The sequence below is a fragment of the Phalacrocorax aristotelis genome, chromosome 7, assembly GCF_949628215.1.
Source record: "Phalacrocorax aristotelis chromosome 7, bGulAri2.1, whole genome shotgun sequence".
Taxonomy (NCBI): Eukaryota; Metazoa; Chordata; class Aves; order Suliformes; family Phalacrocoracidae; genus Phalacrocorax; species Phalacrocorax aristotelis.
The window spans coordinates 47,108,925-47,124,127 of record NC_134282.1 but is presented as its reverse complement, the minus strand read 5'-3'; the positions used below and the strand labels follow the sequence as shown (position 1 = coordinate 47,124,127).

At 46.2% G+C, this 15,203-nt stretch overlaps 1 protein-coding gene across 2 annotated transcripts in view; it reads right to left on the bottom strand.

Moving 5' to 3' along the window:
• Positions 1-1,055: 1,055 nt before the first annotated feature.
• NTRK3 (neurotrophic receptor tyrosine kinase 3) overlaps positions 1,056-15,203 on the bottom strand; it is a 218,698-nt gene continuing 204,550 nt past the window's right edge. The window contains exons 16-17 of one of the 2 annotated variants that reach the window (XM_075100595.1): positions 4,461-4,619; positions 1,056-1,525 (exon numbers count right to left, since the gene is read on the bottom strand). In XM_075100595.1, the coding sequence (XP_074956696.1) occupies positions 1,340-1,525; positions 4,461-4,619 (345 nt within the window). In that variant the 3' untranslated portion in view covers positions 1,056-1,339. The remainder of the gene's footprint in view (positions 1,526-4,460; positions 4,620-15,203) is intronic. The other variant, XM_075100594.1, reaches the window with a different exon arrangement.

Sequence of the window (15,203 nt, the reverse complement as noted above, 5' to 3'; positions counted from 1 at the left end):
TGAGGCTTGGACTGAGGCATGGGGCAGGGATGGGGAAGGGAAAAGGATGGGGAGGAAGAGTACTGGCATCTGCTGACCCCATAAGCATGCCCAGCCAGGATGCAGGCATGCTCCCAGCTGTCTGCACACTGCAGCTTTTCTCCCATGCGGGGAGCACAGTCCAACCCTGTCCACTGAACATTTACACCAGGGACCAATTTGGCCCTGGTGCAGACAGCTGAGGGAGGGGGGACATCCCCATGGCTGCTAGCAAATGTGAAGGGTGGGGAGCAAAAGGAGGGGTGGAGGTGGGGGTTGTTCCTCCCAAAGTTGCCGCCTGTGCTGGGCATCCTGGACGAACAGCACTCCTGTCTTGCACACTGAAATGGATTGGGGATGATTCAGGACCAGGTCTCCAGGACCCTTCCTCGACCCCCTCGCGCAGCTGCTTTGGTCCCACTACTGTCCCAGCCCTGGCAGCAGCCAGCATGGGGCAGGAGGGAGGTCTGGGTCCGGCTGGCTCACTGTCTGCAGGAGGGCAGCTGGTTCCCGGTGTGTGTTTACCCGTAGGTGCCACAATCCTTTGACTGTGTGTTTGAAAGCCTTGAGTCTATACATTTAAGAATCAGCAAATTAGAAAAATTGTCCTGAAATGTTGGAGGGAGGAAAAAGGCAGGAAGGCAGAGAGGGATGGGGAAGGACTTGGAGGGAGTAAAGGGCTTGGTAAAAGAGAGTTCATCCAGGGGCACTGCCCTGGGTTTGTGCCCATCACCTGTGGGCTAGGAAGGAGGGAAGGAGGCAAGGACGAAAGGGGAGGACTGATTTCACACATTCAGTGCATATCATACAACCAGGGCAAGGCTTTCCTCCTGGGGCTCCTACCCAGGATGGCATAGCTGCTGTAGCCACTGTAGAGCCCTGCCCAGCAGCCCGAACCATACTCCCAGCAGGGTTACAATTCACTGCTTCATTGTTCGGGGAAAGATACCTTCTCCTTTCTTTCTTTTTTTTTTTTAATTATATATATCTTTTAAGTACTTTTTTCTCCCTTTTTTGTTTCTTTTTTTTTTTTTTTTAAAGTCATAATTTTCTGTAACAGCAGCTTCTTTCTGTATTGGTGTGGAAGTTATATATAGAGAGATATCTATAAATATATATAAGCCAAACTGCCTTACAGGTTGTTTTCTGGGATTTTTGTTGGTTTGCTTTTTGTTTTGTTTTTTTCAGTGTTGTATGTGTAGCAGGCACTTGAGTTTATATGTAGATGTTTGCTTGGGAGCTGAGGGGCAAAGGACTTGGGAGGGGGAGAGGGAAGGAAGGGTGGAAGGAAGGAGCAGGGATTTTTGACAAGTGGCCACTGCTAGCCAAGGATGTCCAGGTAGATTGGTGTGGCCTTGCCCAGAGCATGAAGGATCTTGTAGATCTCCTTGATGTTGAGCCGTTGCTGAGGTTCTCTCTGCCAGCAGCCCAACATGATGTCATAAACCTCCTTGGGGCAGACTCGAGGCCTTTCCAAAACTCGGCCTTGGGTAATGCACTCAATGACCTAAAAGAAAGAAAAGAGATGTTGAACACCACTCAGACCATACCTGGAGGATGTCTCGTCCCAACTACTTCTTGGCTGATGTGGTATCATTTAGTGAATGGAAGATCTGAAAAGCCAAGAGGTCTGAAGATTCTCAGAGTTCACCTGTTTGTGTGTTGTTAATTATAATTTTACAGTGAAGAGTTTGTCTCCAGCTGCAGTCTTGCAATTCCTGATAACCTTCCCCATTTGACACCTGCCTACCTCAACGTACTCTCCAAACAGGAGGTCACAAGAAAATGAAATGAAGTTTTAATTTATAGCGTCAGTTTCTCCTGATAACCGAAGAAAGAAAAAAAGCCTTAAAATCCCCAAACTAAAGTAATATTTTGCACAGCTGAAATTATATTTTTGTTCCCTGAAAATCAAGAGTCCTTTCCATTGCAAAGCCCAGGAGAGTCCTACACGGCAAAGATCAGAACATGTTTTCGTACCTCCACCTCCAAGGACAGCTTTGCCTCATTTTGAAATAGAGAAGCAGCTGAAAGAATGAAATTTCATCTCAAATCACATCTGTAATGGAGAAAAAGAGTTTGCAGAGCTAACACTGTTCTGGGTCAGGTCGGTGCTGCTAATGAAAGAAATGTGAGCTCTTGGATAGCATTAAAGTCTCTTCAGAGGGATGCCATTGGAAAGTACTCCCTAAGTGTCTGTTTGTGTTTTGTTCTCTGGAGGAATGGATGCAAAGGGAAGGGATGTGTGATTTGTCAGAAAGCTGCTATTACCGTCTGGCCTCCTTGGTTGGAGTTGATGAGTCCCAGCATTGCAGTGTGCGAGTGACCTGCCACGCTGTGCAGATAAACACAGATCCCAAGCAGTGTGTTGAGGGAAGCCACCCAGCAAGGGGTGTTTGGAATTTATCATTTATGAATAGTAATGGACCTGCCACACAGCTCAACAGATACTTATCGTTTTGCTGTTTGCATATAAATACAGAGGGGAGAGATTAGGACCTGCTGAAGGCAGGGTGAGGAAGATGCAGCATGCAGAGAAGCCTGCACTGCCATAAAGCTGCTGGCAGCAGTGACTTGTGGGAGGAGGTGAGTTATGGTTTCTGACAGGACATCCTGTCCATGCACAAGAACCCTCTGATGGGCCCTTTCTCTCCAGGGCAAAGGAAGGGCATAGACAGAAGCTAATGGACTGGCTGAGGCTTTCAGATGAGGTGGTGCCCTGCCTCATTCCTCTGCTCAGGCAGGGTCTCTTCCAGCCTTGAAAACACCTGTTAAAAATGCTCTAGGGGTATGAGGCTGTGTGGATGCCCCAGGAGGGAGCAGGCATCCCAGCCTTGCTCATGCCCACAACCAGCAGCGGCGATGCCCCACCAGCCTGGTGATTGCTCGCTGTCCAGTCCTGGCAGCCTGAAACTTGGCACACGAACAGTTAACCTGCCTCTCCACGGGGCTCTGCAGCTGTGGCCAGGCTGCTGCTGAGACTTGCTCTGATGCCTCACCATCCAGGAGCTGGTGGAGGTGTCAGTCCTCTGCAACCACGCAGGTTCTGCCCACTTCGCCACAAACTGTGAAAAAATGAGCCAGATGAGAGCTAATGTGGCTTCCTCCCACCAGGATAGTGTGGTCTGGGATGGGAGTCCTCAGCTCTCAGAAAGAAGTGGATACAGGAATAGGAAAGGAAAGGAAAAGATTTTTCCACGGCTGGTAGCAAAGCCTATACAGCTGTATCTGTGCAGATTTTAACCAGCCCTCCTCCCTCAAGGTTAGGGGTGACTATTCTCAGTCCTACTGCCCTGCAAAGGAAACTGAAGCAGAAAGCATGGGGTTAGCTGAGTTGTCATATTCCAGCGTGCCTATCATCCATGTACAAGTTACATGTACTCATTTGTGTGTGTTTGTATTTCCCCTCCCAGGGAAATGCAAGAGCAGCTCATTAAATAGCGTGACAAATAACTTCTGTCGCTGTCGATTCCATTGTTTGTGTCTCTAAAATGTTTGCGTGTGCTACTTTGGGATATACAATCAGGCCCCATTGAGCACACAAACGGGCAAGTATTAGAGCTGTAAAGCAAAACCTTGGATTTGCCATCTCTGCAACTCACTTAATTAAGGGATCTGTATCCAGAAAGCAGAAAATGCACATTTCTCATTACAAAAGGTGAAATTTCTGAAATCCATTAGATACACAGTAGGATAAAAATGTGCAAGGTTCCCACACACTCCTATGTCAATGCAGCTTGTTCCTCTTCTATAATACCTCTACTATTCTGAGCAAAAATCTTCCAAGGCATTTCTGCTGATGTGCCTCAAACCTCAGCTCTGACACTCTGCTAATCCCCGCCAGCCTTCCCTCAACATTTTTACAGTATAGCCCTATACTGATGGGCTGCAACTTTTGCTATTCAAAGAAATAACAAGGACAAACCAGCTCCTTGGGTCCCACCCTCAATAAATTAGGGCAAACTGTATAACAGATATCCCTATGGGAAAAAATCCCACAGAAATGTGCCACATGCTATATAACAGCCTTCAAACACTTTCTCATGAACGGAAGACTGCAGTAAGAGCCTCAGCTATAAAGTAAGGAGAAAGAGAGCAGAGGAAATGCAGGGCATGACAATAACTTAGATCACAGCAGTACTTTGGGTATCCTCAGTTCTGGCATCACCCCAAGAGTTTATCAGATGTTATGGAGGTATGTCAGGAACTTAGAAGGGAGAGACTGAGGATGAGCCAGTACATGGCTTTGGCAAGGCCCTTTGATTCCTGCATGCCTCCGTTTCCCCAGCTCTTGAACAGAGATAATGACACTTCTCCCATGGTGAAGCCATGGGAGTGCCAAGGAGGGGACCATTTATGTATTAACTGCTTTGCAAGCAATCTGGAAAGGAGAGATGGTAGAAAGTAGAGTTTCCAGCTGAGGTGTCTCAGCACTGTTATACCTCTGTGTTTGAGAGCTGAAACCATGGCTGCTTCCCATATGTGAAGATCTCCCAGAGGATCACCCCGAAGCTCCAGACGTCACTCTCTGTTGTGAACTTCCTGTACATGATGCTCTCCGGAGGCATCCAGCGGATAGGCAGCATGGTGTGTCCTCCAACCTGGGTGAGGGTAAAGGCACAAGGAAACCTGAGTGATGAGCCCCCTGAGGAGGGGGTCAGCCCTGTTGTGATGTGGGCAATCTCAGGGCCTCCCTTTGAGCTACATCAATGAGGAGCTATTAAAAAAAACTGGGCTGGCTACTGCCTCCCCAACCGCCCACAGGCTTACCCGCCAATCCCACCTGGTTAACATGATGGATAGGGTGTGAAATGTATCAAGATAAATGATGTCCTCTCCTCCCAAAATGGGATTGTAAAGAAATCAAATGACGAAGTGCCAAGAGCATACTCCAACCCTACAGTCAGATGAACCATGAGGCAAGGCAAGAAACAGTGTTCAGCAAATTATTGCATTGAGTTTTGCAGGGCCTCAGTGCTCTGAGGCATCCACCAGAAATACAGCATGAGGTTTGTCCCTCTTCAGTAAGGTTTTTTAAAAGCCATGCACAGTCATCTGCACATCACTTAATTGCATGAAAGAGTTTGTGCTCATAAAACTGTGCTACAGGCCTTTTCAAAGAGTGCTTTGAATATGTAAATGACTGCAGGACCGCACTGCAAAAAGGCAGTCTGTTTGTAAAGAACAGGCTCTTACAGGCAGGGATATGCCCAGCATTTAATGGAAGCAGGAAAGCCAACCCCTTTGGAGAGACTGGAAATGGGAGAGCCCATGGGTGAAGTCCCATTAGGGTATGCCAAGCCAGGGAAAGGCCCTTTCTTTGTCAGGGTTTACCGTTCTCTAGGGCACGCGAATCTAGCATGTATACAGCAGGTTTGTAGGATACATGCAAACAGTTTGAAAGCAGATGGATTTACCTTCAGATTCACTAGAGATTTCTAAACAAGTGCCTCTGAGCAGGACAAGTTTGTCTCTGCTCTGTCCTTCTACATAAGAAGCACCATCTGTGGGGAAATAGCTAATTGATAAGACCAGCCGGTGCTGGAAGCAGTATGGCTGCAAGTCACCAGCACTCGTTTTTGCTGAGGGTAAAGTGCGTGAGGTTTTAGTGGTGATGAGAAAGAGACATTTTTTGGAACTGCTTGGAAGACTGCTTGTCTCATTATGGACACCAAAAAAGCAATAATAGTAATAACTTTGTAGCACTGCAACTGAATCAAGCAGACAGAAATCTCTCTGGGCCTATGGCGGATCAGGAGAGAAGGTATCTCATATCTAGGTTTTCAGCATATGTATGGCTATTCAAAATAATGAGATTGTTGCTCTTACTTGGATGAAAATGTTTCTTATACAAACAAAAGCTCTTCTCCGAGCTGCCAGTTTTCCCAAGCTGCCAGAAGTTTATTTGACTGATTAAAGCAGAACTAACGTGGGGAAGGGTCAGCACATGTTGCAGTGCTTGGAAGCAAGAGGGATGGTGCTGGGAAGGTGTGTTGGAATAGGGTGTGAAATGGGTATGATGCTTAGCAGGCTTTCTGCGTGGAGGGTGCGAGTCAGACTTCTCTGGGGTTTGACAGACTTCAGACCCGGGCTTGCAGTGAAGTACTCAAGAGATCTGCAAACCAGCGCTTCTTCTAACTCTGAAACAGCCTCTACCTACAAAAAAAAGAAGGGATTTTAAAGGTCCCAGGAATATCTTTCTTTCCTAAGTGCAGAGGTGCTCAGAATGGCAATGCATGAAGGTCAAAAGCTCATTGCAGTTCTACACCTCCTATTTAGAAATGGCTTGGCTGGCATGTTCTCAGCTTACTGCTCTGAACTCCCAAGAATATTCTCCCATAATGGAAATGGTAACAGGCTTTTTTTTGTCTCTTTGAACCTTGGCTGCAATTGTAGCTCTTTCCTGTATTCCCAGCTTTTACAAGTTCCTTTCCCTTCTTGTGATGGGCTCTGAGGAAACATTATGGACAGAAAAGGACATACATCAAACTTGATTGTTGCAAAAACTGTTCTGTGCTAATGCTTAGTTTGTTCTCCTTTAAGTAGCACTAACTCACTCTTCCGTTTTCCAGTGATCTCAAAATGAATTCTTATTGCAAAGCTCTCTATATTTGCAATATTCTGAATCTTGCAGGATTGTTTGAGATTACTGGTAGTACAACATATTGAGCCCTCCCTTTTGAACAGGCCTTACAGCAGTTCAAAATCTATGAACCAGGTACTCCGCTTACACAAACAGTTTTACAGCTGTTTTGTTTGAATGGGAGGGCCCTGATTTACACCACTTGAGAATCTGGATCTGAAAGCAGAACAGAGAAGACAGTAGTCCCATCTCAGTTTTAATAAGCTAAAATAAAGTCGAGGTCTTTGGTCCCCTCTAGATACATCCTGGTGAAGAACTGCCAGTCAAGTGATACACAGTCAATGGTTGTCCCAAGAATGTGACGACACAGTCTTGGTTTAGTTTGTATGGTAAAGTCCAGGGACTGCCAAAGCATTCATCTCAGCCCTGTATGTCATGTGAGATATATATTTTACTAAAAATTAATCCAGTAATAATTACTAATCAAACTAATATTGGGGGGAAAAACCCCAAGCAAAGCCCAGGAATGTATGGATCCCAAAATATGGCTCAGCTGTGCTCATAGACAAGGCAGCATTCTTTGCAGAATTATTCTTTGCATCGCAAACAAGGTGCCACATTTTGGAGACAAAAAGTTAAGTCTTGCACTTACTAGCTAGCTATAAGCAGAACAGGCATAGATTAAACTGTTAAACCACTCCAATATTTATCTTAGCACATCAGGCTAACTATTACATTTTAAAGCATCACCTTTGACTATCCTGTGCTGCTCCCCTTCCAAACAGATTAGGATTCAATTTCCTATCTGACAGATGAGAAAAGAGATGCAGGAAGGCTGGGAAAGGCCCTGCTCTGAAGCTGTATAGTAAGTGAACACTTAGTTGAGTCTTCCTGGTCTGCAGTCAACTGTACCCTGTTATTTGCTGATGTAGTAAAATTGTTTAGAGCTGAGCACAGAGGGATTTTGCTGCTGATGCCACAGGAAGCAGAGTGTGTCCACGGTGACAGAAATCCTTTGCATAACATGTAGTGTCTGTGCTCAGTGTAGACTTGCACGTGATTCCAACAGCTATATACTTTTTTTACAGGACCACCTGTTGCCAAAAGCTTAAAAGCAAAAAAAAAAAAAAAAAAAAAAAAAGATGCCGGATATATTTTCTTTTGCAAAGCTAGTTTACATGGCATCTCCTTGGCTCTGGAAAGAATCGTTATTGTGTCTTTAGAGAGAAGCTGAGAGTTTGCTTCAGTCAACCTTCTGTTTGCTCAGAGCAGGGCCTGGCAGGTTTCAGCAATAAGTGACCATGCAGTACTGATGCTGTCAGGGGCATGCTACTTGTGAATCTTTTCTAAAACAGTCATGTATTCTTCCAACCCCACCTTCCTCCTTGGCAGCCAGGGATGAGGGAACTCACCCATTGTGCAGGATCGTCTTCTAAAAGCCCCTCAGGGTGACAAGTCCTCAAAAAGTGGCATTGCAACATCTCCCCTGGAGATACCCCACAACCTGGAAGAGGGATTTACTTTCAAGCAAATGAGGCAAGTAAATCCTCTTCTGTTCCTCCCTTTTAATCTTATGATGCTCCCAAGCTTGCCCTTTCTCCTTGTTATTTTGATGCTTCATAGACCTGCAGACTGGCCTCTTTAGCCCATTGTCATGGCTGTCTGGCTTTGCTTGACTTTTTTAACTCTTTAACTTTCTCTCCCTAGGTCAACTCCCCATGCCCATTGTGCTGGTTTTGGCTGGGATAGAATTAATTTTCTTCATAGTAGCTAGTATGAGACTATATTTTGGATTTATATTGAAGAGTGTTGACAATTCAGGAATGCTTTTGTTACTGCTGAGCAGTGCTTACACAGAGTCAAGGCCTTTTCTGCTCCTTGTACTGCCCTGACAGGGAATAGGCTGGGGGTGCACAAAAAGTTGGGAGGGGACACAGCTGACCCCAACAGACCAAAGGGATTTTTCAATGCTCTTGGGAATCTGGAGAGGTCCCATTTGACTGGAAGCTGGCAAACATTGTCCCAGTCCTCAAGAAGGGCAGCAGGGATGACCCCAATTACTAGAGGCCTGTCAGTCTCACTCCTGTGCCTGGCAAAATTGTGGAGAAGATTATTCTGGGACTAACTGAAAAACACTAAAGGAAAACGCAGTCACTGGTCCCAGCCAGCATGGGTTAACAAGGGAAAAGTCCTGCTTACCAAACTTCATCGTTTTCTGACAAGGTTACCTATGTAGTTGAACAAGGGAAGCCAGCTGATGTAATCTTTTTGGATTTCAGTAAAGCTTTTGATACTGTCTCTCACCGTATCCTGGACAAATTGTCCAGACACAGCTGGATAAACATGTAATGCAGTGGGTGAGCAGTTGGCTGATGGGTCAGGCTCAAAGGGTTATAGTAAATAGGGTTATATTAGGCTGGCGACCAGTTGCTAGTGGGTTTCCACTGAGATTCATCTTGGGGCCAGTACTCTAGTGTATTCATAAATGACTTGGATGCAGGACTTGAAGGAATACTAATTAAGTATGCTGATGACACATAATTCGGAGGCACTATTGACACTCTCGAAGGAAGGGACACCCTACTGAGAGATCTAGATGAATCAGAGAGCTGGGCAATCACCAACTGTATGAAGTTTGACAAGGGCAAGTGCCGGATTTTGCACCTGGGGCACAGCAACCCTGGATGTACAGACAGACTGGGGAACGAGAGGCTGGAGAGCAGCTCTGCAGAGAGGGACCTGGGGGTTCTGGTTGACAGCAAGCTGAACATGAGCCAACAGCGTGCCCTGGCAGCCAACAGGGCCAACTGAGTCCTGGGGTGCATCAAGCACTGCATTGCAGCCGGTTGAGGGAGGTGATTGTCCCGCTCTGCTCTCACTGGTGCGGCCTCACCTCGAGTACTTTGTGCAGTTTTGAGCACCACAGTACATTAAGGATACAAAGCTATGGACCACAAAGTTGGTGAAGGGTTTAGAGGGGAAGTGGTATGAGGAGCGGCTAGAGTCACCTGGTTTGTTCACCCTGGAGGAGACTGAGGGCAGACCTCATTGTATTCTGCAGCTTCCTCACATGGGGAAGAGGAGGGGAAGGTGCTGATCTCCTCTCTGGCAAACAATGACAGGGCCCAAGGGAATGGCAGGAAGATGTGCCAGTGAAGGTTTAGGGTGTGTTTTAGGGAAAGGTTCTTCACTCAGAGGGTGGTGGAGCCCTGGAACAGGCTGCCCAGGGAGGCAGTCACGGCACCAAGCCTGGCAATGTTCAGGAAGCACTTGGACAATCCCCTCAGACATATGATGTGAATTTTGCGGTTTCCTATGCAGACACAGGAGTTGGACTCAATGATCCTTGCGGGTCCCTTCCAACTCAGGACATTCTATGATATGATGTCATGCTCAGCATATAAAATAGGGGGAAAGCTGGCCAGGGGTTGCTGCTTGGGGACAGGCTGGGTATCAGTCTGTGGGCAGTGAGCAATTGTTTTCATTTGCATCACTTGTGTTTCTTGGGTCTTATTTTACTCTCTTTTTGTTATTTTCCTGTTATTCTTATCATTATTATCATTATTATTATTATAGTTTATTTCAATTATTAAACTGTTCTTATCTCAAATCATGAGTTTTCTCATTTTTACTCTTCCGATTCTCCCCTCCATGCCACTGGGGTGGGGAGTGAGTGAGTGGCTGTGTGGTGCTTAGTTGCCAGCTGGGGTTAAACCATGATACACACATTAACATGTTATTCCCACTACTTGCTCTTTCAGTTTGCAGTGCTATCCTGGTAATAAATAGAGCAATCAGTGCATATCCTCTGAGCAGCGAAAGTTTCCTTCTTCTGTCTCCATTTCAAGATCACAGTATCACCTACTCATTTCCCTCCCTTTCTAATGGATACTCCCAAGTGCATGACATGGTCTACAGCCACATGTTTCTGATACTCCAGGGCACCAGGCCTCTGCTCTGAAGCCTCATTATACATCCAAACCCGCAGACTTGCAAGATAACCAGCCGCTCCCTTTGAGCAGCTTATTGCTGTATTAGCTATGAACCTTGGGGAGCTGGGGGAGGTTTGTGAAAGGCCAGCATTAATGGCCATTAGGGAGAGAGATAATACTTAATACTAGTACAGCACTTTGCTGATGTAAAGCTATATAAGTGCTATGTACAAGTAGTATTATAAGGCTTGAGGTTTGTCTGCTACCAAGGAAAGCTGGTGTCTGGGGAAAAGATTCTCCTTGTCCCAGCTTTCTGAATGACATCCAGCTGATTAGGAAGGGAAAAGATGACATGTTATCCCCAATGAGTTCAACAGTACAGCAGCAGGTAGTGGAGCAGCAGTGTTCAGCAAAGACCATGCAATATATCCACAGTTTGGGCCAATAACAGAGATACCATGGAAATCAAAACCGGAGTAGGGCTGAAAAACCCTCATGAGAACTTTGGACTCATGGGAATCCAGAGCCTAACATGTTAAAGGTCTTGGTGCGCACTCCTGTATTCCCCCTCCTGGCTCACATACGAGCTCCAGGGCTGTAGCCCAAAGTAGCATTCAGAGGGGAGCTACTGAGCTGTCCCCTCCATGTTCACAGCTGAAGGTTGCTTCATGGATCTCATCTAAGAATGGAATTTGGTCTCTGGCATACTCTAAGGCTGCATTTTATTTTCCTTTTGTGCAGTTTCCTTCCCAACTTTGAAATAAAATACAAAATAAATCAGTGCTTTTGTTTCCCTTGGTCGTTTGACATTTTCTTTCCAAGGTCATTTGACAGCTTTTTCTTCCTGTTCCTGGCATACTTCAGGGAGGCTCTGCTCCTGCTCCTGCCTTGGAAAGTCACAAGAACCACTGTAGGTGTCTTCATATGGTGCAGCACTATCTGAACTTCCCTTTTATGTGCAGGAAGCTGAGACATTTGAGTCTGTACAGAATCACATAGCAGTAGTGGAGCCTTGGCACCATTTCTCTCCAGGAAAATCTATTCAACACTCAATCCACATGACCTAGTGGTAAGACACACATTCTCTGATAGCTGCTGTAGGTAGGGATGACCTGGGATCTTCTTTAATTGCAGACCTGGCTCTCATCCCAGGGTGGGCTGCACCAGAACATAGGTCCTTTAGACATCAGCTCTAGGCGCTGATTCATCCCTGGAAGATACTTAGCCGTGAACCTTCTCCCAGCAGCCAGATGTATGTCCCCATAATGGCACATTAATTCCTGCTGCAGGCAGGATGTGTTATTCAGCAGTTCTGGGCAGCCTTGTATGAATAAGAACCACAGGTGGTTGGGTCACCTGAGGGGGCACAAGGACAAAAAAAAAAAAAAAGCAATGCAAGCAAGAAGCAGGAAAAGCTTCTCTGTTTGGCTAAGTTGAACTCTTGGAGAAAAACAACAAACAAAACTGCTGTAGGTCACACCTTTGTGAATCAAAGTTTGTCAGATCTGGTTGGGGCATGCAAAGGTGGCTGCTCAGGGGTAAGGGCAGTACGTGCTCATGGCTGGCTTTCCAGGAGGAGATGCTTCTTCCCTGCCTTCAGTGCTGGATCCAGCAGCACTGAGAGACATTTCTTTATCAGATGTGCCAGTATTTTGTCTGTGTGAGTCCTGACAGATTCCTGGGCACCTCTTGCAAAGCAGAGGGATTGAGTTTGATGTGCCAGATAGAGCTGAGCTTTGCTGAATATTAGCTGTCCCGCACTTCATAGTTTTAACTGCAACCTTACTAGGCTCTTAAGTACCCAAGTAGTTTACATCACAGGTAGCTGAATTTAAGTGCAAGTTGTGACTGGATGCAAATCCCAAGTACTTTATCTGTAATTTCATTTCATTTTATCCAGAAAGAAGGGTGATAGCTCTGAGATGGCACCATTGCCAGAACTACTCTGGCCTCAAAAAAATCCCCAAGGTGTTCCCCTGACTGAAAGGCATCCTGTTATGGCCATACCACCCCAGGCTGAGCCTCTTCCAAGTGACTCAAAAGCAATCACTACAACCACTCAGCCTAGCCCTGTCCTTGCCTTCAGGTCTTATGCCTTTACTGTCCCTGCTGCCTTAGCCAGTGCTGAATGTGAGTTTAAAACCAGTCAACAAAATCCAAAAAGCTTCCAACAAACATTTTTGACACACTTGACTTCTTGTGTCCTCGCCAAGCAGCACTCAATATTTCCCTACCCCACTTTCTGGGACTGGCAGATCTGATAATCTCCTAGTCCTCACTCCCTGCAGCTAAACACCTCCTCCATTGCAGGCTCTGGCAGTGCTGCAACACAGGGCTTGTTGCTCCCCTGCATGCCAGTGACTGAAGACACCTGACAGCAATTTGCAAGGGACACAGAAGGTTTTTGGACATTTACAGAATGCACAAAGCAACATGTAGCTGTTTCTCCTACTTGTAAGCAGCTCTGCTGGATGTCCCAGCATTGCCCAAAGCAGAGGAGATGCAGGTTACCTGCTGGCAGAGGGGAGCAGGTTGGACTTACCCAGAGAGAGCATAGGGAAAGGAACCAAATGTTCCTGTTTTAAGGTGATGTAAGGAGCCAGATGGACTTGCTCAGGACCAGGAAAGGGACCAGGCAGGGTCCCTGAAACTGAGAAGGGGGTGAGACCTTCCTGCTGTCAGTAAGACTGTTTGGCAAGGGACTGTTTGTTCCCCCCAGATGCACATACTGTGTTTCAACATGAGTCTAAAAATAAAGTCTGCCATTGACATTGTTTTCCCTTACTTCATTTAACAATCTAGTTGCTTTATGACCTGTAATTCTGAATCACATTGAATCAAGCAGTGTAATTTGCAAGCAGGGACAGCAACCTTTCTCCCCCTTCCCCTCATCCCTGCTCCACTGAGTGTGTTTTAATCCCACGGTTTTCAGCATTCCTAATGAGCCATTAACAAGCTGCCAATTACTTATGCAAATGAGAGGGGGCAGACATGGAGGGGTGGTTGTAGCTAGAGGTAAATTCTGCTACCTCAAAACCGCCTGAGATAAATCACTGCTGCTCTAAGAGCTGCCTGCACCCAAGAGTCCTCTCAGTTATATTATCTGCCATCTGAAAATGCCAGAGGTAACGCAGAGGATGGTTAAGAAAAGGGAAACAGAGGAGTAATCGCCCATATATTTTTAATTATGTTTGCCAATAATCTATTTGGTGTGCTCCTTACCACAGTTCACCCCTCCCCTTTTCTTCCCAGAACTCAAAGCAGCAGCACCCACTGCTAGGAAAGGGCTGCACAACCAGCCTGCAGAGGAACAAAGGCCAGTTTCTCATTTTCATATAAGTAAATGCTCCAAAAGCCATGATCTCCAACACTGGGACGTAAACTGTGAGAAACCCCAGCCATGCCTCATTCAGCTGGGGAGATGTGGGAGCAGAGCAGCTGTAGTTTGCAAAGCACCTAGTAAAGAGGTCAGCAAGGCCACCACCAGTTCCTAGCAGGTCCTAAACCCCTGTCCTAACAGTTGCTGCTAGAGCCTTTCTAGGTGAAGGAATGGTGACCAGCCTCCTGATCCCGTGGGCCACCTACTGAAAGCTTCTTGTGGCCCATAACAACAAGACCCCATACTGGGATGTCAGACAGTCGAGGAAAGTAGTAACACTGGGAAAGGATTCACTGGTGGAAGATCCAGTGGCTTCCCAGGAGTCCCACTTCTTAGCTGTGGGTTGGCACTGGGCAGCTGTGCAGAGGGGTGCGTGCAGACGGCCTCTGTGGTCTTCTGCAGCACAGCCACAAGATGGGCACCACATCTGGGCCGTTCAAAAGCTACCAACTAAGCCATCTTTCTCCTGGTCACTGACCAGATAACAGCAGAGGGTGGGAAGGCCACGAAACCTAGTCAAACTACAGCCATCAGATAGTTTGTCAGGCACTATATGGATTTACCAATTAGTCTCCACCAGGCTGGAGGTGCTTGCACCACACCACATAATTTTTTAGGACAGGCCTGCTCAGAGATATGCAATACCTATGAAACAGTACAGCTGTCAGCTAGTTCCAACTTCAAAGGGGATCTGTAGTCTGCAAAGACTGCATGTGCCAACAGAAATTGTCCATGACTGATCTGCATTATCATTTTGCAGTGAGCTGGTAATACTACATGAAGTGTTTAATAGCTCAAAAGTTAATCAGATAGCGACTAAGTTACACCATCATGATGCAAGAAACGCGTCCATCAGGATTCCATCCTTTTGGTGATGCAGAGAATGAAAATCAGCTCAGTTTCTGGCTTTGGAAAGTAGGAAGATTTGCCCAATAAATCTTAACCTCGCGATATAAAAGCAAAGGCTCAAAATGGCCTGAGAAATGCAGCTTAGGAAATAGGACCCATAAAGGACTTGCATGTGTGATCACTCTGTTCTAAAATGCTTTCAGACTGGTATCTCATAATCTCCCCTTCCATCGTGCCTCTCTCTCTGTCCTGACAGTGACTCCCCTCTGGGTAACCAATAATGCTCCATCTTTGTCTGCAGCCAGAGCTGTTCCTGACTGACGACTATACATGATTTAGATAAGGCTCCATTACTTAACTTCTGGATGCTGGATAATCAGTTCAACTGCCTTGGCATTAATCATAATAATATTCAAAATTCATTAGGCTAGATTGTTTGGAA